General features: G+C 45.7%; 2 protein-coding genes across 5 annotated transcripts in view; both read left to right on the top strand.

Annotated features, from left to right (window-relative positions):
* Positions 1–364: 364 nt before the first annotated feature.
* Positions 365–4,465, top strand: LOC112468889 (probable ATP-dependent RNA helicase pitchoune). Its single transcript, XM_025038280.1, has 10 exons — positions 365–630; positions 829–897; positions 1,073–1,153; positions 1,249–1,509; positions 1,840–2,154; positions 2,228–2,529; positions 2,616–2,768; positions 2,892–3,062; positions 3,319–3,496; positions 3,836–4,465. Exons 1-10 carry the CDS (start codon positions 540–542, stop codon positions 4,000–4,002), a joined length of 1,788 nt encoding a protein of 595 aa, XP_024894048.1. The 5' UTR covers positions 365–539; the 3' UTR covers positions 4,003–4,465.
* A 3,374-nt stretch (positions 4,466–7,839) lies between these two features.
* The window catches only part of LOC112468892 (protein held out wings), a 37,499-nt gene continuing 21,615 nt past the window's right edge, over positions 7,840–23,723 (top strand). For 3 of the 4 annotated variants that reach the window (XM_025038286.1, XM_025038285.1, XM_025038287.1), the window contains exon 1: positions 7,841–9,259. In XM_025038286.1, the coding sequence (XP_024894054.1) occupies positions 9,133–9,259 (127 nt within the window). In that variant the 5' untranslated portion in view covers positions 7,841–9,132. Of the gene's footprint in view, positions 9,260–23,723 lie in introns of all 4 variants that reach the window. The other variant, XM_025038284.1, reaches the window with a different exon arrangement.

Raw genomic sequence — 23,723 nt, 5'->3', positions numbered from 1 at the left:
AATGGCATTTATATGAAAGATACTTTGTTGATACATTTTATAATTGTTTGAATGCTACAGAAATATTGTTGATATACGCAAGGAGTGTCTTATACTCCATTGACAGAAATGCGATCTCGACTACTTATTCATATGCATTTAAAGCAATTGTTTTTATAAATGCATTGCTATTCTAAAGTATATAATTGTTTATATACTTTATTTTTGTAAAAAATGAGTGCATTTTTAGATTGTCTTCTCAATGGCAGCGTGCAATCTATACACGTAAAGTGTATAATGTGCACTATGTGCAGACAGACAGACAAAGAGAAGCCTGAGAGGGCTAGTCGGGCTTCTCTCTCTCTCTCTCTCTCTCTCTCTCTCTCTCTCTCTCTCTCTCTCTCTCTCAGGTGCAGATAATTGTTCTTTTTTTTGTGTCTATGGTAGGGTTATATGCTTTCACCACGTGTTGGCTTTGATCGTTTTCTCGCGCGTCTGTGCCTGGGCAGTGGTAAACAAATTTTTTATGCCACTACGGTACTGTTCCGTAACTTAAAAAGATGTCCGTGCCCGAGAAAGTGCTGATGCGAAAAATTAAGAAACGGGAAAAGACAAAATTAACAGTGCTAAAGCGGCGAGAGGAGCAGAAAGGTAAGGGTTTTCTGACTTTCGAGGTTAGCTCTTGTGAAATAAAAACATATCTGTCGAGTAATGGGACTGTGTATTTAAGAAAATTGCTTAGCAAAATTAGTATCTACAGTATCTTTTAGTATTGGCCTCTTTCTTCTTTTTTTTTTTTCGTTATAGATATATCCTTCTTGTCATTTATTTTAAACACTTGTTATACAGATGCAATCAAGCCAGAAAAAATACCCGAGACGATACCTCAGCAAAACACAGAGGATATCCCTCCAAAAAGTTTGTAGAAATTATTCCAACTTATTTTTATAATTTATTCTTTTAATTATTTTATAAGTGTATAAAATATATTAATTTTTTAAGCTAATATAAAATACCATTAGTGGAATTAATTATATTTGCATTTTCCGTTTTATTATATGATTATTAATAGTGATTCGTATATCTTTCTTAGAAAAGATGAAGTTAAAGATACTTGAGAAAAGTGAAAGATCTGAGGTAGCTGAACAACTTCCGACTACTGACAATGAGAATTGTACGTATTTCTGATATGCTGACATTAGAAATTGAATGATATATATTCGAGCGCTTTCTATATATAATGACATGTTGATATATATTTTTGTTTAGTACCTGGCACAGCTGTAGGTTTTGAAGTGACAAACGATACAACCTTCTCGGTATTGAGCGAGAAGGTATGCGAGAATACGCTGAAGGCGATAAAGGATATGGGTTTTACAAATATGACTGAGATACAAGCGAAAGCTATTCCACCCCTTCTGGAAGGGAGAGATTTGGTTGGCGCTGCCAAAACTGGATCTGGCAAAACTTTGGCGTTCTTAATTCCCGCCGTCGAACTGATTTACAAGTTGAAGTTTATGCCCCGTAACGGTACATAATAAACGATCGATATATATAGCTACTATCAGAAAAACATTTCGATATTTTTTATTTTGTGAATAATTTTTATGAATTTGTTTTCACGTGAGTAAAAGATAACTACGTTCGTTTAAATGCGAATATAATTTTTGCCTAAAATATTCAATAGTGTTTGATGTATTTAACATATTTAGTCCTTCAATAGTGATGATTTCTATCATTGAATTTTGTAGAGATGACTTGAAAATAGAAGCTGCTGCTAGAAATAAAGTTGTCTCGATATATTCTGATTATTCAATTATACAAAGTCGGCAGAAGGATTTAATGGATAAATATTTACAGGCACCGGTTGCATCATTATGTCTCCCACGAGAGAATTGTCTATGCAAACTTTCGGGGTCTTGAAAGAATTGATGAAGTATCATTATCACACGTACGGTCTGCTGATGGGTGGTGCCAGTAGGCAGACCGAAGCGCAAAAGCTCGAAAAGGGAATCAACATTATCGTGGCAACGCCGGGACGATTATTAGATCATTTGCAAAATACACCCGATTTCTTATACAAGAATCTTCAATGTCTGGTCATCGATGAAGCTGATCGTATTCTGGATATTGGATACGAAGAAGAGTTGAAGCAAATCATCAACATCCTTCCCAGTAAGTGACACACTGCGTTAATAATGTTAAAAGCAATTTTTTTTTCCTGTTACTATGTGAGTTATTGTTGCAGAACGCCGGCAAACTATGCTCTTCAGCGCGACGCAGACACAGAAGGTAGCGACGATAACGACGTTAGCCCTAAAAAAAGAACCTATATACGTGGGGGTCGACGACGACAAGGAAATGGCGACTGTGGAGGGCTTGCAACAAGGCTACGTAACGTGCCCGAGCGAGAAAAGATTTTTACTTCTGTTCACATTCTTAAAGAAAAACCGAAAGAAGAAAATGATGGTCTTCTTCAGTTCCTGCATGTCCGTTAAATATCACCACGAACTCCTAAACTACATCGATTTACCAGTGATGAGTATACACGTACGTTACTAAATCATTCCCAACGCCACTCGGAGCCGCGATATTTTCATGAATTCCCGACTTAGCATTCACGCTTTCGTTAACAGGGTAAGCAGAAACAGACGAAAAGGACCACGACCTTTTACCAATTTTGTAACGCTTCTTCGGGTATTCTGCTTTGCACTGACGTGGCTGCGAGAGGCCTGGATATACCCGATGTTGACTGGATCGTGCAGTACGATCCACCAGACGATCCCAAGGTAGAGATTGTCGCATAATTTTGCTTTGCTTAACATTAAAAGAAGCAGAGAGATATGATGATCTTTCCAATAGTACGGATTAATGAATATCGATTCTTAATGTCGAACTTGTATGATTTTTAGGAATACATCCATCGTGTTGGTCGAACTGCTCGCGGGGAGGGTAGCAGCGGTCATGCTTTGCTGATATTACGACCGGAGGAGCTTGGCTTCCTTCGTTATCTCAAGGAAGCTCGCGTACCCGTGAACGAATATGAATTTTCTTGGAATAAAATCGCCGATATACAATTACAGGTAGATATATACAATACATATATTATGATTCTTCCTTTAAAATATACTTTTGAATATTTTTTCGTCTGAATTTTAAATGCTTTGTGTTTAAATCGAAACTACGAGGCACGGAAACATGTTTAGAAGTGTTAATATATGTATCTATGTGATTTCATCGCATCTTTTAGTAGAGAAATTGATATATGCAACTCTATCAGTTTAACTAGTCTCTTCTAATATTTTAGAAGCGATAAAGACACAAGATTTTCTGTTTTAGCTTGAGAAGTTGATATCGAAGAATTATTTCTTACATCAGTCAGCAAAGGATGCATTTAAGAATTACGTCAGAGCGTATGATTCACATCATTTGAAGCAGGTCTTTGATATAGAGACTCTGGATTTGGTGAAAGTTGCTAAATCGTTTGGATTTACCGTACCACCAGCAGTAGATTTGAGTAAGTTTTTTTTTAATTTAATAATAGAAATCATATCACCGCTAATGGAAACACATATTGTAAGTTGGGGCAAAAGTGCAAAAGTTTTCTCGCACAAATTTATTTATAACTTTTTTAAATAAATATCTTTAAAGATTCTTAGATATTTATTCGAATTTCAATTAATAACATAGAGAAAAAAGTAATTCAATTTACATTTGTCGTCTATATCTGAATTAATCAAAATCTTAATTACTGGTTGCTCGATATTAGCCTCCAAATGTGGATTTGTCTTGAACCAGCACAAATATGCATTGCTAGTTAGCCTAGAGTTAAACTTTCTTTTCTTTCCTATGTAAGAGGTGGGAATCAGCAAGTCTTCACGACCACGAAAAAGGCTCGGCGGGGGCGGCTATGGACATTTCAAAAATATAAACGACCCGAGTTCGGCAAAGCGGCTGAATCGCACCAAGACCTTTCGCCAGATAGGCAAACGTGGGCAGGACAATCGGCAATTCAGCAGATAATAGTCATCCCCGCGCACCTTATAGGCGAAGACGGCAGACAATGGCGTACGATGGCGGCGCATCATTAGGGATCAATTTAACGATATTAATACATCTCGGTGTGGTAACCTGAGGATCGGCAGCATAACAATCCCGCCAACTTAATCGCTCGAAGATGATCCCGCTGCCCTACCGGCAACGTATAAATAAGGTGCAACGCGAGAGAAGCATACGTTCAAATCGTATTTTCTCATATACATTTGGAGTCGGAATAAACTTATCCGCACCGTATGTATTATGTATACTGTAAATAGTTTTAGTAAAATGGTTATAAGCAAAGATCGTCCGAGTGCTCGTCAAACGGCATCTTCCGCGAGTCTCAGACATAAGAACATTTAAGGTATCAAGCTCCGGCATTGTCGATGTCATTATACAGTTTTAGATTTAACGTCAGATCGGAAATATATTCGCTTTATGTCAAGAAGTCGTTCCTGACTCATTCCGTTTTTTTTTCTTCTTAACGATTCTAAATTGTTCTGTCCTGTTTTTCTTAAGTTTTTTTTATCAAGCCAGTCACAGAATCCGCGAATGCGTGCAAGTTTCTTTTTCTCCGCTCGAAGATTCGAAGATTGCAGAGGCGATCGGGACCGGGAATGGAAGGAAGGATGCGGAGTAATAGGAGGGGAAAAAAGTTCAAGACGAAGTAATTTATAACGCGCGACACCCACACGGTTTTCACGGTGAGGCCATGTACGGACGCGTGACGTCAACGTCACTTTTGCATTTGCCGACGTGTGCGTGCGTGCGTGCGAGTGCGTACGTGCGCGCGTGTAGGCGCTGGATATACACGGCATAGAAGGTAAAGTCCGTGGGAGAGTACTAAAGAGGCGGCGTAATCGGCGCGGCCGATCGATCGGCAATCGCACCTTGAATTCGACCTATGCGCGACCCGTTCCGTCACGTATTTCGCCGGCGATTTTTCGGAATTACGGATGAGAGGCCGATCGAACGGGTTCGGAGAACAGAAACGTCCCGCAGTTTAGTAGTTCAGATCCAAATTCATGGGTTCGACTCTTCAAATTATCCGAGCACCTGAATTTCAGCGATCGGATAATAATTCTTTCGGATATAATTGAAATGTCATATTTATTACAAGTATATTGAAGTATATTAAAGTATATTAGTATTTATATGAAGCTAATGAAGTATTTATAGGGATTCATTGGGACCGCACAAGTTCGACATCTCCGAATTTCAGACGCTCGTTGAAAAAGGACAACTGTTTCTTCAGCGTCTGCATTTGAATCGATGATAACCGGCTCGCCACCGTTCATCGCGATCTATTTTACAGTCTTTATTAGTGAATTAGACTATAACGAGCCTCGAGCGAGACCTCGATCCGTACTTTTTTTGCGGTCGAGCAGCGAGACGAAGGGGGGAAAGTGCGCTTTGCTTCCTTTCCGCGCGCTTAAACATTCCGCAATCGCGTGCGCTCCCTTAAGCGGCCCGGTAAGGACAAACCGGTGGCGAACGCGCGGCGTTGACACCATTTAGTCGTCGACCACGTAATGGCATTTCCACTGGTAATCCAGCCGGGCAGAAATTGCAATAAGTGCTCCTCCTACGGGATCGCTTGTTTATACATCCTGTACAAAAAGCACGCCTCTCGCGCGAGGCACGATGCTGGAATAAATTTTTCTATTCCGACGACGAGACGTGACTTGGGATTCGCAACGGTACGGTATTCGTAATACCGTTTGTTAAACCGATCTATCCATTTTTTTTACCTTTTTAGCTTTCCGTTTTCAAGGCGACTCTTCTTAGAACTTAGAAATTAAACGGAAACTCTTAGATCGCTCAAGCGACTTCTAACTATTTTAAGGTGTAAATGAAATGTATGTATGTCAATTCAATATTAATTTGCAAATATCTTATTGATTTCTGTCGTACTTGTCGTAGTAGCCATAGTTTTCATGAGGAGCGCAGGGCATCTCACGCGAGCTTACATAATCCATTAAGAATGATGGCTGAAAAACACATGAAAATTAAGTAACTATAATTATAAATCAAATATATATAGTAATTAAATAATGATTATAAACGTGAGTCATAAACATCACTGTTAGACTTTCGAGTCACTTTTAATAAGCGAAAAAGCACCGAGAGATTTCTCGTAAAGACGAGATTAACCGTCTCCAAGTAAACAAAATTATTTAAGAGTAGGAGGAAGAAGGAGAAACGAGGCCCGGTTAAGCGCGCGTCGTTAGTCCACGGCACGTGCGTCGTTAATATATATGAATCGGCGACACGCTCGCGGGTATCACCTTGTACGTTCACGCCTTGGTCGGCGCGCCGCGCGCGTATATCGCAAGCGGGTAGGCAGAGTTATTAATTATGCATTCTAAGGCACGCCGCGGAGCTCCGAGATCGTAACGATGTTGCGCACCGTTGATGTAATGCACCGATCTCCGTTGGGAGAGGCCGCGGCCGCGGCTGGTTGCGCACTCGGGATACGTTCCACAAGGCCTATTTTTTTTCTCCCTACCTCTCCTCCTCGCGAAGTCGGGATCATCGCGATTTGCAGCGAGGAAGCGACTTGCCGCGCGTTCCCGTCTTTGTCAATCGACACGTTATTCATTCACGCTAACGATTCACGTGCCTTTCGAGTTTCCCCCCGTGTCCAGGGACACGTGAATCCGGAGTGCACGTGTATCCTGGCGATCCTGGCATATTTGTGAGATATATAATATCCGGTAAACATGGAATCGTTAACGTCAAATTGGGCTTGTCTTGGGAGAACTTTTGAACTGTACTACGTGGTTCTTATAAATATGTTTTGTTACGCTTTTTTTATTTTGTTCTACAAGTCGAATCTGTATTTTGCGATCCTGAAAACGACGCGATACTTTCATTAGAACTCGAAGATATCTTATTTTTACATTCGCCATATTCGATCCGTCGTTTAAGGTTTTTTTACGTTTTGTATCCAGTAATACACAATTTATTTATGAAACAATTTATTTCTTATTTTTGCTATATTGAATTTTAAATTTAGGTGCCATTTTTCTATTCAGCGACTTCAAAATACCTTTAAAAATAATTAAATTAGATCACTAGATGTATATTTCTCTTCTCAAAAAAGTCTGACGTGAAGGATTAATGAGTTTCGACACCGCCGCAGCTTGCATGCGCGCGCATGTCGTCATGTGTGTGTGTGTGTATGAGAGAGAGAGAGAGAGAGAAATCCGAAGCCAAGATTAAAAATTGTAATTGGAAACTCGTGGTTGGGGGATGGTCGGAAAGGTTTTAAAGGAAGTGGTCGTCCCTCGGGAGTCTCGTGGTACTCCGACAGACTCCGAAATAAAAAAAAGAAAAGAAAACATTTCCGATTGAGCACCAAAATATATAGATTCCGCGCGAGTTCGTCCGTGAAGGACCATATTTGAAAAAAAAAAGTTGGAATAATTCGCCTCACGCAGCCAACGTTCAGAGAAACGGGATGGTGCGTTGGCCCGCGGACGCGGGCCTGAATCCTGAATTATCCAACTCTGCGACACGACGGTATGGCGCTTATCTCCATCTCCCCCCCTCTCTCCTTCTCTCATTCCGTCTCTCTCGCTCTCGCTCGGTGCTAGCGCGTATGCGGAGCCCGTATATGGTAGTGGGCGGTAGACGCGCGACGACGACAACGACGCGGACGGCGCGGGCGAGGCGCGCGGCGGCGCATGGCGGAGCGGGGCGGAGCGGAGAGGAGAGCACGGTGCGCGCGTAGCGCGCATGCGCCCGCGATCCCGGCTCCTCGGCCCGACTCGGGCCCGCTCGGCTCGGTTCGTGCGCGGGCGCGCATGCACGGGCGGTGCAATCAGTAGAGCCGAGAATTCCAAAGCGTGTGTACTTACTCTTGAATTCCCCGCGATCCGCATTCCGATTTCAAGCCTAACGCGGAGCGCAAACGAGCGAGGGAGAGAGACATTCAAGCATTATCTCTACGCACGTTTAATCCTCCCCCCCTCTCTCTCTTTCACTCCTCCTCTCCGTTTCATCCGGTTCTTTCCGTTTTCGCTTTCTCCGTCCGAAACTTTTGGTCGATCGTTTCTATTTATCCTCGACGCTCCGTCTCTGTCTCGTTCCGTTCCCTCACCTCTTCCTACGCTCTTCCTCCCTCTCTCCATCCGCGTCTCCCTCCCTCCATCGTCGCTCCCACATCGCTTCTCGCGATCTAATACTGCGGCGCGCGTTTACCAGTGGGATCGTTTCTGAAAGCGCAATAGTCAACTGTGACGACGTGAGCAGACGTGAGTGTGTGTGAGAGGCTTGCAAACGCGTTCCCTGTTCCCTCGACCGCAGCAAGAGAGAAAGAGAAAAAGACCGTCGCGGAAACCGGGCGAGCCAAGCCGAGCGGGATAAAACGGGAGAAAAAGGGAGAGGCGAGAATCTCTCCGCGCTAGCTAATCGGGGAAAGAATCGAAGGAAACGAACGAGGAACGAACCGATACGAGGAAAAAAGCGATCGAGCGGAGAGCTATCCGGTCCACGTCACTGGCGGGGCGGAAAAAAATCGGAGGAAAGGAAAAAAGAAGAGAAAAGAACGAACGACCGCGTACGCGGCAGACGAGGCAACTTTACGACTCTCTCGGAGGAGCGTTGCTCGCCCTCGCGCCTTCGCTCTCCGGCTCCCTCCCTTCCTCTCCCTCCCCCCGTCCCTTCCCCTCTCGCCGCGCTCGCGCCACCCTCGCCTCGCGCGCGATCCCTCCGCGCTAGCGGGAGTCTTTCCCTCTCCCCCTTGCGCTGTGCCTCCTCACTCTCTCTCTCTCTGTCGCACTCGTCGTGTCACTCCCCGTCCCCCCCTCGTTGCCGCCGCCGCCGCCGCTGCCGCCACCGTCGCCTTCGCTGCGGGTTCCTTTTCTTTTAAACACTCCTTCGTCAGTACGTCTCCGCCCGTCCGCGCGTGTTTGGTGCTCTCTTGTGCGACCGGAGAGAGAACAGCTCCGACGTTCTCCGTCCGTCCCGACGACACCGCGCACCGTCGCGGTCCACTCGCACGCCGCCACTCCGAGTCGAGTGTTTGCATTAAAATCGTGTTTTGTCCGCGCGCGCGCGCCCAACACGCGCCAACCCATTCGCCATTGAAGCAGCCGAGTACAATTTGCGATGTGTGATAATACTAACACGACGACGCAGAGTATAGCGGACTACCTGTCACAGTTGCTGAAGGACCGCAAGCAGCTAGCTGCCTTCCCGAATGTCTTCATTCACGTGGAGCGGCTGCTGGACGAGGGTGAGTGACCATTTCTCCTCTTTCCTACTGCGAATTTTTTTTTTCTTTTCTCCGTCTCTCGCTTTTCCCTGTTTCCCGAATTTTTGGTGCGCCGCGGTTTGCTGCCCGCGGTGCCGCCTTTTACGCGCGCTCGACCGAGATCGTTCGTCCGAAATGGGCGAGCGGGAAAGGTCGAAGGTAAGGTTTCCGGGAAGTCCAGAAATAAATGTAGCCGCGCGGCGTCCGAAATTTTATCGGGCCTCCCGTCGCAAAACGCGCGCGAGAGAGAGAGATTACGCGCGACGCGCCATTTTGCGCGCTCGGTCGCGCCTCCGAGCGCGCTGAATTTTTCATCGTGACGTAACGTCGCGTGTTTTTCTTTTTTTCCCCACGTCAGTGAAACCGCTCGCGAAGCTCGTTCTCGCTCGCCCGTATACGGATCACCGCGATTCCCCAATTCGTCTCGCCACGTAATACCAATTCGCCGTCACGTCGTTTTGAAATGTCCGTCGATGGAGCCGATTGGGCCCCGCGAACGCTATCAGCGAATTCCTGCGGCTGCGAACGAGACCTATGTACAGGGTGTCCCGGAAAGCCTGACTTTCCGGAGCGAGCGAGCCTGGATAGGCGCGGGCATTTTTTTTTTTTTAATTTCGGACACAAAATAACGCAATCTAAACCATTTTTCCACACGGACCATTTTCCTCTTGTTAACTCGATCGTCGTTTGCGATTTCGCGGACGTTTTTGGTGGATGCGATCGCGAGGGAAAAAAGAAAAATCTAAACGCGCGCCGGCATTTCTCAACGATGGGAAAGCACCCGGCTGTCTAGTGTATACTCGAGGGATCGACCTCATTCCCGGTTCGCGAGAAAATGACATGCCCCCCTCCTGCTCCCCGTCGTTCTCTTTATTCTCCTTCCCCCGTTGCTCCGCGTTGTCGCCTCGCTCGAGCCCGCGGGGATCGGGATGATACGCGGCGTCGCGTCCCGTTCGAAAAAAAAAATTTTCACTCACGCAGAGATGTGGAACACCCCGTGTACAGGTGTCGCGGTGTACCCCCCCTGTGCGTGTGCCTTATCTGCTCCTTTCGCTATCGCGACGCGCGGCGCGTGTGTGTCACGTGGCCGGCGCGGCGCAGCTACGGCGTGCTCGCTCCGAGAATTACGACGGGTCTTATTGGTTCAATCGAACCGAGCCCTGGAATGCGTCCGACGGGAAAATGAGTTTGTTCCTCGCGGCCGATCTTTTCGTGCCTTTCGTCTTTCCCCTTCTCCTCCTTCCACCTGAATGTATCTCATGTTACATGCTCGTTTCATTTTAAGCGCGAAAAGCGGACTTAATAAATCGACGAGGAAATAATATTATTGCATTGCCGTGTTTTATTAACGGAATAGATATGTTAATTATATGTAAACGATTTTTATTTCCATCATCCAATAAATTATTATTTTTTTACTTTTAAACTAACATCTTTTATCGTTTGCTCGGAGATTTTGTTGGCCTGTGTTTAGCTTTGCTTTTATTGAACGTGTGAGTTGTCTTTTTATTGTTAATTATATGCCTTGCACGGTTAAATACGAGAAGTTTGCGGGCGAAAGTTGATATCTCAAACTAAATTGCACCTCTTGAGAGCATTCGAGGCAAAACGACCGATTCGATCTCGATGAAACGCATATTCCGTCTGTTGCCGATCTTCAATAGATGAATGAAAGTACGATGCGAAATGAGAATACGTGAGAAGCTCTCCGGCGTCATGTATAAATCTGCGACTGCGACTCATTTCTGTGGGTCGAATATCGAAGAAACGATAAACTGCGCGGGGCGGTTCACAAATCGGTCACGCTTAAAATGCATAGAATAAAATAAATAAATCGCGCGAATATTCCGCGAAAGCTCGGGGGTCTTTATTTTTAGCAAACCAGCGTCATTTATCGGATTATCGCCGAGTAAGTATATCGCCCGGTAATTCGATAGCTTGCATTAGTTGTCGGTTATCGCGCGGGGAAACGCACGAGTTATTGCAGTAGGTTCGCACCCGACACTTGTGACAACAAACACGAGTGTGACACGAGAGTGGAAGGATTTTTTTTCCTATTTATTTTACATTATTTATTGCACTCGTACCGATATCGCACGCGTAAATAACGGGCGATAAATAACGAGGATCTATTTGTCGCTGTCAGACGTAATTTGACACCCGAATGTACTGCGATTACAGTTTTTTTTTTTTTTGTTTTTTTGTTATTGTATCCCTAAAGAATAGTGCCTTCACTTACGCAAGTAACGTGCTTGTAAGTAGGTTCTTAACCGTTCTATTGTTAACCTGTCGGTTCTATTCATAAATTTGTATACTACACTGAGAGTCTTTTCTCTCCTTTGCCGTCTTTTATCCGCCTTTTCTCGGACTCATCTCGTGTTTTCTAACTCGCTTTCTCTCTCTACCCCGCTTAAAATTCTATTCTATTTGTATCTCCCACATATTTTTTTCTATTTTATCTCCCGTGAAAGTCGTTGAGATCCCCCCCTCGCAGCCGATGGGGCTCTACGTCGCGATCGTCGGCGTCTAGGCTGCGAATTGCCCTTGCACATCTGGTGCGCTCTCGGAATCGATTTCAATCGGCGAAACGATACGATACAGCAAGTGAAAGGAACGCGCGAACGGTAAATATTTATTTATACGCTCTCGTTGTACCGCTTGGCGGCAGCACTCGTCGCTCGTGTCGTGCTGTTTTGCTCGTCGTTTTGCACGATGATGACGATGATCACGATGGTAGTGGTGGTGATGTTGCTGGCAGCATCATCACGGGCGAAATCGGCGAGAGGCGAGATTAGCGCTGCATATACGTTCGACGGCGGATCCACGTACGCAGAAAAGACGCTGACCTCGCTGTACCGCCGTAGAACCGCTTCGTTGGGCACTCTCGATATCCTCCTCTCTCCCCCGCCCCCCTCGGCCGTTCGTCGCTCCCCCCTCTCGACGCACACTCGATACACCGCTCACCAGATCCCCGATCCCCCGTTCTCGGGGAATATAGGCCCGGGCACCGTAAACGCTCGATTCGCAAGGAACTCCCGGGGTTCGCGCGTCTGAGACTTTTTTCCTCTGTCTTTTTTTTTTCTTCTTTCTTCCTTTCTTATCTTCTCCCTCGACCGCACGTGTGTCGTGCGCGCGTGCGCACCTGTCCTAACGAGGTGGTGCCCGCTTCCGCGGGCGGATCGCCGGCGATTACCGCCGTTCGACGAAATTTGACGTTCCGTCGTGCGGAATCGGGGCGCGGCGGGGCCCAGCAGGGCCCACCGCCGTCGCCGTCGCTTTGATGTCTGTAAATTCGCCGCCGCGTCCTCCCCTCCGTGCGCAATACTTATACCGGGCTGTAACAACCGTCGTTTACCTGGAACGATTCACCTCGTGATTCTTCTTTTTACCCGGGAGAACGCACGGAGATACGTTTCTCGCGAATCTGCCTGAATTGTCGCCCCGATAATTAATCCTTCCGATCGAAGAAACTCAACGGGGAGTAATGCCGCACGCGGATGTTCTTTCGAACAGTTTGCCACTCGTGGTGCCCCTGCTCCTTCCTCCTTTTCTCCGCGCCGGACTTTTCACGAGCGAGTCCCGATTTCCGATCGACGATTTATCGCGTCGTGGCGCGACGTGCATTCGCGAAGGTGTGCGAAATCGCCTAAGGACGCGTTCGCCTTTGGAAAGTCGAAGAGAAAGCTGCATTTTCGCTCGTTTTGTTTTACGCGCTGGAAAGCAGTGCTGCATCGTATGCTTATGGGAGACACTTAATATTCCCGGCGCGAACGCCGCGAGACCACGTCGCACAAAAGAGAGAAACTCCTTCCCCTCACCTTCCCCGCAACGTCAAGTCCTTCAAATGTAAACGGGACCGAGAAAGAAAATGATTGTTTTTTTTGTTTTCTGCAAAAATTCGTCGGTTGTACCCGATAGTCTTCGCGGAATATGCGTCGTACGTCTCTCTTTCTGCTATCTTTCTGAAGATTTTTTATTTTACCAGCTTAAAAAAAGCTTTTCGATTATAAACAAATTGCAATTGTTTTTGCGAGATCGATGGTTTTATTGGGTTACTAAAAAGACGGACTTGACGTCAAATCTAGAGCTATAGAAGTACTTAAATGCCGCAAAAGATCCTCTCTCAGAGTTTACAGATGTGACTTTTCCAGACTACGTGAGAGCCATATTGTTTCGAAGAAAATAGAGACAAATTCCCAGTTATTCTTTCGCTTTGAGCAAATTTTTCTACCAGTCTATCTTATTCGCCAACAATGTTGCACGGTAGTTGGTACCGACTGGTTTTTACACCCTGGGGAAACTCGACATGACAAACGCGTAGTTCTAAAGAAATCTCACCGCTACCTCTCGTGTTTATTTTCCATTTTGGTTCTTTACTCTATTTGTATATATGTACGTATAAAGGGGCACTTTTGTCGAAACTGTCTTTGAAGGCTCGTTAAAATTTCTATTGGCCTACGTTCCCTTCGTTCACGAGAGACTTGAGGATAATTCGTTACGCAATACCTGTTCGGCGATATACCTGTTGGCTCACTCGTGCTCGTAATGAGCCCTCGCTGCAACTAAAAGGAATTTGACTTGTGCCGCATTAGGTAAGGCCGAGGGCAATAATTTACTGTAATCATCTCTCCTTTCGAAGTACTCATTGAATGCGATTTAAAGGTCTTATTTATCTTTGAACTATACGCGGTATACGTAACATAGGTTCTGTTAAAAAGAAAGGATTCAAGATTCTCGTCGAAGGCGAGCAGGACTTACCAAACTGAACAAAAGACGTTTACGCAATAGGTCGAAAAATTAATTTTGTTAAATGGAAGTGATTTTCTGTTTTGGTAATATAGATGCATGCATTTTTTTGCATAAATTTTCTTTTTACAAAAATTAATTCTTTAATTATTTTGCATAAAAGTATCGAAATAAGATAATCGAGAAGTAAATATTTCGTGAGATATTTCGTGGTTGAAATATTTTATTTTTACCTGAATACGAAATATCTCGTCTAATATTTCATAATTCTTGAATTTTTAAATATTGATTAACGCTACAAAAGACAATTCAGTGATGATCTCGATAAAATCTTCACCGTTGTAAAGTTGAAAAGTAAAAACTATCTGACCAATGATATGTCTGAGTAATCGTCTAATTGACCCTTCATGAACTGTCGGGACTTTAATGTCCCACCGAGGTTTTATATCTCTTTAATCTACGTTTCCTCCTCTTTCGAAAACGAAACATTGATAACTATCGATCGTAAATAAAATCAAAGAATCGATGTGATTTTTTCTTTAACGAATCTAAATGCATTTAAGTAAATATTTTATTACGAACAAATAAGTAAGTTTTAGAGGCACTAAATAGATCAACAAATTCAGCTACAAATTAATTATTCATCATCGTCATTGATTTTTTTTTATTCCGTGCGTTCTAATCTTGTCCTTTTGCCGGGACGGTTGAAAGGCACGCTGCCGCGAGAGTGCTCGCCCGGGCATCTACGGGTTTTTACATTTGTTGCACAGGCGGCGTGCGGAGAAAGAGAGAAGGAAGAGAGGAGAGACAGAGAGAGAGAGAGAGAGAGAGAGAGAGAGAGAGAGAGAGAGAGAGAGAGAGAGAGAGAGCACACACGCGGGAGCCTGCCCTCCCGTAATGATCCTTCGCTTCGCGTATAGTGATGCATTCGAGAGGGCGGCTGGCGCGTTCAAGCGCGCTCTATTTCCACCGAGAGTGTGTAACGAGTTCTCTCGGTGACCTAGTGGCGCGAATAGAACTCGTCGCCAAGTGCGCGGCGTCCTTTCGAAATTGTCCGGTCGAAACTTGGATACCGAATCGGCGCTCGTCGTCGTCATCGTCGTCGACACGCCGCGCCGCCGCCGGGTGCGTGCTCGATTTCGAGAGCCAGTGGGTCGACGTGACTAATCGCCGCAACCTTCACCATACGTGCCTCGTCTCGTTAAAGGAATTCGCGCGTCTCACACGCCCTTTTTTTTTCTTCGGGGAAAAGAAGAAAAGCCCACCGAAGAAGAAGATCCGAGGTGGCTCTCCCGAGCCGAAGAGATCTCACTTCGGTTTAAATTCGAAGCGCGTTATCCTCGAGTTCTTTCGCGAAAAGCGAACGCGAACGTCACTCCTCGGGGATAATGAAGCGTGATCGTTAACTGGACCGTTGACAAACACGTTGACGTTTCTCACACGTCCGGACGGATTAATATTCGCGTCTAAAGGTCTAATTTGCATTCGGGAATAGAACGCGAGGGGGGGGGGGGGGAAATAATTTCGGGCTCGGAAGCTTAACGGGCACGCTCGGCCGGCGTTGAAAGTGGAGAGAACGTGCTCCTTGCAAATGCACTCGTAAATATACGCAATCGCGACACCGCTAACGTTTCTAGCCACTAATTGCCGTCCATGTAGTACGCCGGTCGACTCCTTATGGGAAAAGGCAGCGAAGCGCGAGCGGGACAGCGCGACGTTAATGACGGACATTATCGCGACGGCAATAAAGCTTGGCTCAATTAGCCCGCGCTGTAAAAGGTACCGCGGGAAACGTCATTAAAGAAAAAAACTCGAATGGACTCGTAATATTCCCGTATAGCGTTTCCGATTCATCGCTCGCGACATCGACGCTCTATCATATCCTCTTGATTTCGTAACGCCACGAGAACTCTTCGAGGTTTGTGACGATTAAGCCTTTATGTAATCTATCAAAACCCCGGTAGATCTCTCCGGGGTGGTGGGAGAGTAGAGAGGAGGGAGGGATCGCGCGCAGATTGAAAGAATTCGCGAGCTGCTCTAAGGAAACAGCTGACCGATTTTAATGTTAATGAGGAGCCTTGTTCTTCGTACAGTACCGGCCGATCGCGTTCGGAGCTATCGCTAACCGGACTCGGTCTTCGACCCTCCTTCTCTCTTCCATTTACCGCGCGCTCCCTTCCCTCCCGCCGCGCCTCTCGTCCTTGCTCGCCCCTCCCCGTATCTTCATCGCGCCGTGGCGGCCGCATTCCTTCTCTCGACGGTGAAGCCGCGCCGGGAACTCCGACTTGCCTCGCCTCAACTCGACTCGCCTCCTCAACTCGACTCGAGTCGACTCGCTTCGTTTCGTTTCGTCTCGCCTTGCCTCGCCTCGCCTCTCGAGAGAGCTCACGAGGATCGTAACTCGCGCGCGCCCGCTTAGCTCGGATTCACCGCATCAGCTCTCGATGAATCGAGGGTAATATCCAAATTGATTGCAGCGTCCCGCGCCATTGATCAAATCCCATCGGGGATCCACGACATATCTGAACACGTAGGGTGTTTCGTAGGGATCGTCAAACTTCAGCGCTCCCTCGGCCAATCTGAAGATGATTTTTCATTCGGCCAACGAATTGCTGCGAGAAAACGTCGAATTTTATCGAATTTTTACATCGTTTAAGCGTAAAACACCGATTTCGGTTGAAGAAATCAATTGAGAAATATAATTTTGTAAATCATTTTCTTCTCAAGCTTTTAGTTTGTCTCGAGAGCGCCTTTATCTTCTGTCATTATTTACTCGAAAATTGTGGACACGCAGGGTCTCGACTATCGACATCGGGGTGTCGTTTAATGAAGTATCGTAAAAATTCGAGGTCTTATCTTCTCTCTTTCTTTGTCGTTGGATACAACTAATGCGGCCAGGTACGAGAGATTTATCTCGACACGAGTACACAGAGGCAATCGAGTTAATGAATGTCCGGTGAGAACGACTCGGGGCGGCCGCAAAGCGAGACGGTATCGTCGCGAAGCGGACTGACGTGGTCGCGCGGATTCGTGACTACAATGAGAATTCACGTTCGAGGTATGTCGTCTGCGAATGATCGAGGCAAAGGTTACGCTCGACGCGTCGCGACGTGCCGCGATCGACAGATCGCGGAGTACGTGCCACACCCAACTGGATTGCTTTTTTTTGCGCGCGCGAAGGCCTTAGAGACCCGACGTTAAAACACATCGGACTAACAATGTCTTTATCTTAACGACGTGCATATAAAGCACGAGAACGCGCCGCAGGCAGGTGAATTATGAGTCGCACCGTGAGATCGTACTCTAATTATTGTCATACGGCAGCTCTAGCCGCATATTTCGTTGCCATAGGCGCAACGTATCCGGGTCCACGAGCCGCCTACAGCAGTTCGTGTTGCATAACAAAACCGCGTGGTCGTGTCGAATAGGTGGGTTGACTCAAGGGAACGAAGCGGGCCGCGACCATTATTTATAACGTTCGGTAAAAGTAACGTACGTCATCTCCTTTATGGATTTTTAACTCGTGACATGAGAGACGGGACCAGACCTCGCCTCTCTGCCACGAAGAAAATATTGTAGGAAATATCGTATGAGTTACGTAAAAGATATATTTCTTATATATTACAACATTTCCTTGTAAAGAGCATATTATAGTGTTTATTATCATGAAAATTGATATCGTTGATATTTTTAACAATTACGTTAGTAAAGTCGCACACTGTGAAAAGTTATTTTAAACCGTGCTGCGGTTACATAAAACATTACAATTATCATTTGAGGTAGTAAAGTATAAGAAAAGAGTTTGTGTTCCTACGATTTATTTCGAATTGCGAGATAGGGAATACGCTGTGTTCCAAGTTACGTGACTAGAAAAAGAAGAGACGTATATGTCGAGTTACGAGGTGATTTTCCAGTTGGCGCGCGCGCACGCTCGCGACACCCGCGTTGGGTGATAAACGTGATAAACAATTTCGCTCTCTCACGATGTACGCGAGCGAAACGTGCAGCAGGTCGTTGCATCTGAAAAACGCGGCCCCCGATAACCGTAAAGAAAAAAGAAAGAAAGAAAAAGGCATTCTATCCTCATGGCTGCCGAGGAACTTTCGTAACGCGAGCGCGACTGCGCCTTCTTGGGGTATCGTCCGAGTCCGCTCTCGACGAGAATTCGCGACGATATCGGTTCTTTTTTCTTCCTCCCCCTTTCTCTCGGTTTAAACCGCTAAGCCTCGTTAAAGAACGCGAACGGAAAGGCGCGCTCTGCTCCTGTTTTGTCTGAGACGTCGCGGCGCATCACGCGAATAACGCGAAACGACATTCGAACGAGAGAATTATTTGTGAAGGATATTTATCATTGCGTATTTATTATTTATTAATTTTTGAGATTATTTCTCAAGGATATTTATCATTGTTTGTCAAAGCGGTTGGATTAGCGTTCCCGAGAAGACTGCTTCCAACCGCGAGAGAATCACGGGCGTGATTCTCATCCGGAAGGATTGCGGTCGGCAACCTAATATTTGCGCCTCAACCGAAATAACGCGTTTCGGATCCATCCGCGAATATAGGCCTCGTTTCCGTGCCAAACGCGTCGTGCATTCGTAATCCGGGCATCGCCGGTGCCCGCGAATCCCTCCGAACGGAAGCCGCGATTATTTCTGAAATGTGGAGGCGTGCCTTCAAAAGCGCGCGAGAGAGAGAGAGAGAGCTCACTGTTTACTACCGACTACCAACTGGGATAAGCTTACACGGGGAAGAATTTCGCGAAGAAACCTGCACTGTGTCGTATACTCGGCGCGAAAGCAATCGAACTTCGTTGCCGAGATTGTTTTTCTCAATTATTGCAACAAAGTCTGTTTTGCTGAGAAATCTACATTTATTCATAGAAATTTGAAACGAAATAATTTACTTTTATTTGCTGTCGTGACAAAATAATTCAGCAAAATTATTTACAGATTTACAGATTTATAGATTCAGCAAAAATAAAATTATCTTCAACAAAGCAAATTAGTATTCATAATTAGTATTCTTTTGGCTGTGTAATAAATATTGGTATTTATATTCGCATCAAAAGATCTTTTTCCATGTACTTACCGTTTGCAAATTCTACTCATTGATTTTTTTTCATACTTAACAGTTTCGAATATTTTACTGATCACGGACAAATTTGGATAATTTAATCTTTTATTACCTAAATTTTTCTTTTAAATTATTGTCAACATAAAGCTCTATTAATTTGATGATAATATTTTAATTAGTATGTTATATGTTTCAATTAATAAATAATTATCGAACAATATTCAAACGAAACTTGAAACTTCCATTAAGACACGACGAAAGGTCTTCATCCCTGAGCATCCGAGATTTAAAAACGTTTGTCCGAATTTTATATGTTGAGTTAGAACACATCTGCGCGTCTCAACTCTCAAAACAGGTAGAAATCCGGTAGAGAAAAGAACAGGCGAAGAAGTCGAGTGTCTTTGGTCATTGGTAGAATCCGGAGGCTTGCAATCGCGATCGAGAGCCGGAATCTCGATGGGTCTCGTACACGGGGAGAAAGAGAGAGAGAGAGAGAGGCGGCAACTCCGGCAGTCATTGAGAACGGCTCGTCGCGGGGCTTTTTTCGGCATCGACTCTCTTTCCGTAAGTATCTCCTCTCCTCTCTTCGAAGAAAGCGTCTCCTCCCGTGGTAACGGCGGGCAACGGCGTTTCTCCGCTTCTAAATAAGGAAATGCCTACGCTTCTCCTCCGCCTCCGTCGTCGTCGATTGTCGCGCGCGGCTCGCTTCTCACACATGCTCACACACACACACACATACACACATACACACATGCGCAAAAACGCGCGCACACGCGCGACTCTTAACCCATTTAATCCCACAGTTCCATTTTTGGAGCGGTGAACATGATTGACCGGTGGAAGTGGGAAAAGCAACCGAGAGTGTCGTTACATCTCACACAACTGTTGTTTGGTACGTGTTTTGTCGAATGTCGAGTGCTCGTTGATTCCGAAAATTACCCTTTTCCATATCCAAAGTCTTCATTTATACATAAAGGAAAAAAAAAGAAATCTTGTCTTTATATTTGTACGTTACGAGAGAACGGTCTTTCAACGTTAACGATATTCCCGAAGCGTGCGAAGCTCCGGAAACTCGCTCCTTTTCTCCCTCGCCCGCCCGCGACGCGAATTTTAAACTCGTCGGCGATATATCGCGCGAGCGAGCCGCGCATTTCCAGACGCGGTACAACTGAACTCGAGAGATGCCTCTCTCTCTTTCTCTCGTCCTTCTCTCTCTTTCTGGAAAGAGAGACAGGGAGAGGGAGAAAACACGTCCCGTGCAACGCACGCGGTCTTTAACTCGGGCCCTTAAGGGCCCGGCTAGCGGGGCCGATGACCGAACCGGATCGGACCCGGAGCGGAGCGGAGCAGAGCAGAGCGGAGCGATGCGACGTGACGCGCGGTCCGTTTCGCCGGGCGCGTTCGCGTTCGCGTTCGCCGCAACCGCGCGTGCCTCCGCGAGCTCCTCTGCATGCAGCTGTTGCCGCGGCATTCTCCGTTGCATTCTCGCGTTGCGGTAAGGCAGACTGGGCCAAGTGCAAAAACACAGGTTTCGTTGGACGTGTTTATTTAGCGTAAATTCGGGCAGACGACTTTAAATCGCGGCTACTCGGGATCGGAAATAGTTTCTCGACGTCCTATAAGTAGAAACATAATTGATTTTCCGTTCACTTATATTTGTCGCTCTATTTAGCGTCCTGGATTAATCAAAACCGGCCTGTCGCCTGTCCCAGTTTATATCGTACGTCTCTCAGTCGCTTGAATTCGAGTTTCGAAATGGATGATGTAAATTTTTTTATTAGTTTCAACCAGTTTCAATCAGATTGGACTATCGTAAATTGTAAAAAGTGACAAAGAAACATTGCAGCTTTATTTACAGCTGATCTGACGGAACTGGATCGTCTCTTCTTCTTTTTTCATAGATAATTTATCTTTTTTTAAACATTTTTTTCCTGTTTTTTCTATTTATATCTTCAAAGATCGTCGAAAATTGTTATTTCACATTTTATATCACGTTATATTTAAACCGTTCTTTGTCTCTCCTTCAGCTTTCATCTTATCATTGCAACATCGTTAAACGCTATCCATCGCGATCTTCTCGCGTGCTTCGTGCACTTGCCTCCGCCTCTCCCTTCACCTCTTCGCTTTCCCTTTGGACTTCATAACTGTCATTTCGCGTGTTGCATCTTCCTTTCGCCTCGTTAACCTTTCCAAGACAATCTTCACTACATGAGATTCACAGAAGGGCACGACCGTTTCGATCAATGAGTTTGTTATATGTTGATTATTTAAATGATTGCGATCATTATACTAATAGCCATATACGTCTTTACATTTATCCGCTGTCGACAGCTTCGTTACCAGAAAGAAAGGAAAACGCTTGACGATTACCATATTTAAGGATTAATTAAACTGTCAAGAAAAAGTGAATGTCCTATTACTTTTCGAATCTTCTTTGCCTTAAAACATTCTTGTACAGTAATTAATCATATAGCCACATTGATGGGCGAAATCACGAGTTAGGTATCTCAAGCTTTTTACTCGGAACGCGGCGAAGCGGATTGTCGTGTAACCGGTATCGTAACTTCCCGTCATCAACGATACGTACCGGTGATTTTTTCAGTTTTTGTCGAAAAGAAGGAAGATTGCGTGTAATAATTTTTTTATTCTCGAACATCGAAATCGCGCGGGTCAATAAGTTACTTTTGCGCCCGCACGTCTAACTCTTATCAACGAGATATAATTAAAATCCGATATGTTTATGCGAGAAAAAGTTCAATCACAAAAAAGATGAACCTACGGACTTGGATTAAACTGATAAACATCTCAATGAGTGCAACAGCCGCGCGCTAACGGTATTTCGTTTGCGTGAGGATGAGGATAGGATTTTGCATGGTATACAGAGTAGGTATGCGATAAATATTAAATATCATAGTAAAGACGTTATGTGTGGAGATAACATATTTTAAATGTGTTGGAAACTGGGAAACTAAAACGCTATAATATTACAAACACGCGTGATAATATTATAATGTACGCCGACTAGACGGATAGCTATTTTCCTAGACGGCTAGACATTACATTAGGTGGGTAAAAGCTCTTCGAAATCCGACACGTTGTTACACATATATTGTATAGGACGGTACGTATCGCGATCCGCTTCTTACGCCCTCGATTCGTGGATTTCGCGAGTCGTTTCTCCGCGCGGATATCGCATTTGTCGCAAAATTTCTGGAGCAACGGCACATATAAATAGGCGCGCTTGCCTCATCGCGCGAAAATAAGTTGGGAATTGCTTAAGGGTGGAGCGCGCAAGATAGATGAGCTAGTTATGAATTTTATGCCATCCGTATCTGTAACGTCCGTCGCGACGTCGTCGACTGAGAGATATTGGTGCGGAGCGGACTTATCTCCCGAAGTCCGCTCGCGTTGATATCTTACCGCCGTCTCTCTCGCGTGGAATTTATCGTCGAAGGTACTGCAAACTCGCGCGTGTGTACTCGTTTATTATTTCATCACGGAACGTTAGCGGGCGTAATCGCGTAACGACGTGCAATTATCCCAAGTAACGATAGTTTAATCGCGCGGTCCGGCTTCTCCATTTGCATCGCGCGTATTCGTTACTCGAAGCCGCATTAAAGCCGAGTCCGCCGGTGTACTCGGTCTAAAAATGGAGATCACGTAACGCATCGGCGATACACCCGGCAGTCTCGCATTCTCATTGTAACGGCATTTCTTGCGTTCGTGCAGCAACTAGGATCCAGCTGACGGCCTTTATCGGCCGCCTTTGTCGTCGCCGATGTTACCCCACGTGGTGCCTCTGACGAAGCGCGCAGTTTGTCGCCGCTCCGTTTTTCTCAATTCCTCGAAGCACAAATTAATGCGGAAAATATTCAAACGACTAACGATCAACGCTCGACGCCAAGCGGTTTCCCTTTGTCATAGTTCTGATCGCGTTAAATCGCGCGTTAAACGCGAGCGATGAATCGAGACGAGTGGCGTCGTGATTCACGTCGCGCGGACCGAGAAAGAGCGAGAGAGGAAGAGAGAGAGAAAGAGAGATGCAACAGACTCGTCAACACCGTCCGCATCTTTGGAGAACGATTCAGCTTTCGAGCGATATGCGGTCACGGATCGTGGTGTCTCACCCGATTACAACATCGGTGATCTCATGCCATCGATGCCGCGCCGCGCCGCGCGCTGGTATTTTCTTGCCGTTGTGCCAGCGTACACCCACGTGCGCGCGCGCATCACGTGACGCCGAGATATTATCCGAATAATCGAGATTTCGCCTCTGTGACCGACGTTCTTATTATTGTTCCTCACGACGCGCTTCTTGCGACGTAAATGTGGCCGCTACGTTGACATTGAACGAAGATACGCATAGAAGCTCTCTCTCTTTTTCTCCCATGTCTCTTTCCCGCTTTCTCGCTCGCTCGCGTATTCCGCATCCCACACTCGCGCAACTACACGCCACACGCATTTCGGATAGTGTGCGAGGGATTGAGGAGTAGGGAACTAATGTAAGAAAGATTGGGAGAGAGAGAGAGCGAGAGAGCCAAGAGCGACGGTCAGCTGATGTCACGCAGATGGGCTGGTGAGCTGCGCCGTGCTAAAAGCGGCTATGATGCCCTCCTTTATTTCCCCT

The sequence above is a fragment of the Temnothorax curvispinosus genome, unplaced genomic scaffold, assembly GCF_003070985.1.
Source record: "Temnothorax curvispinosus isolate PA1 unplaced genomic scaffold, ASM307098v1 QBEX01002200.1, whole genome shotgun sequence".
NCBI lineage: Eukaryota > Metazoa > Arthropoda > Insecta > Hymenoptera > Formicidae > Temnothorax > Temnothorax curvispinosus.
This window is presented reverse-complemented; position numbering and strand designations above follow the sequence as displayed.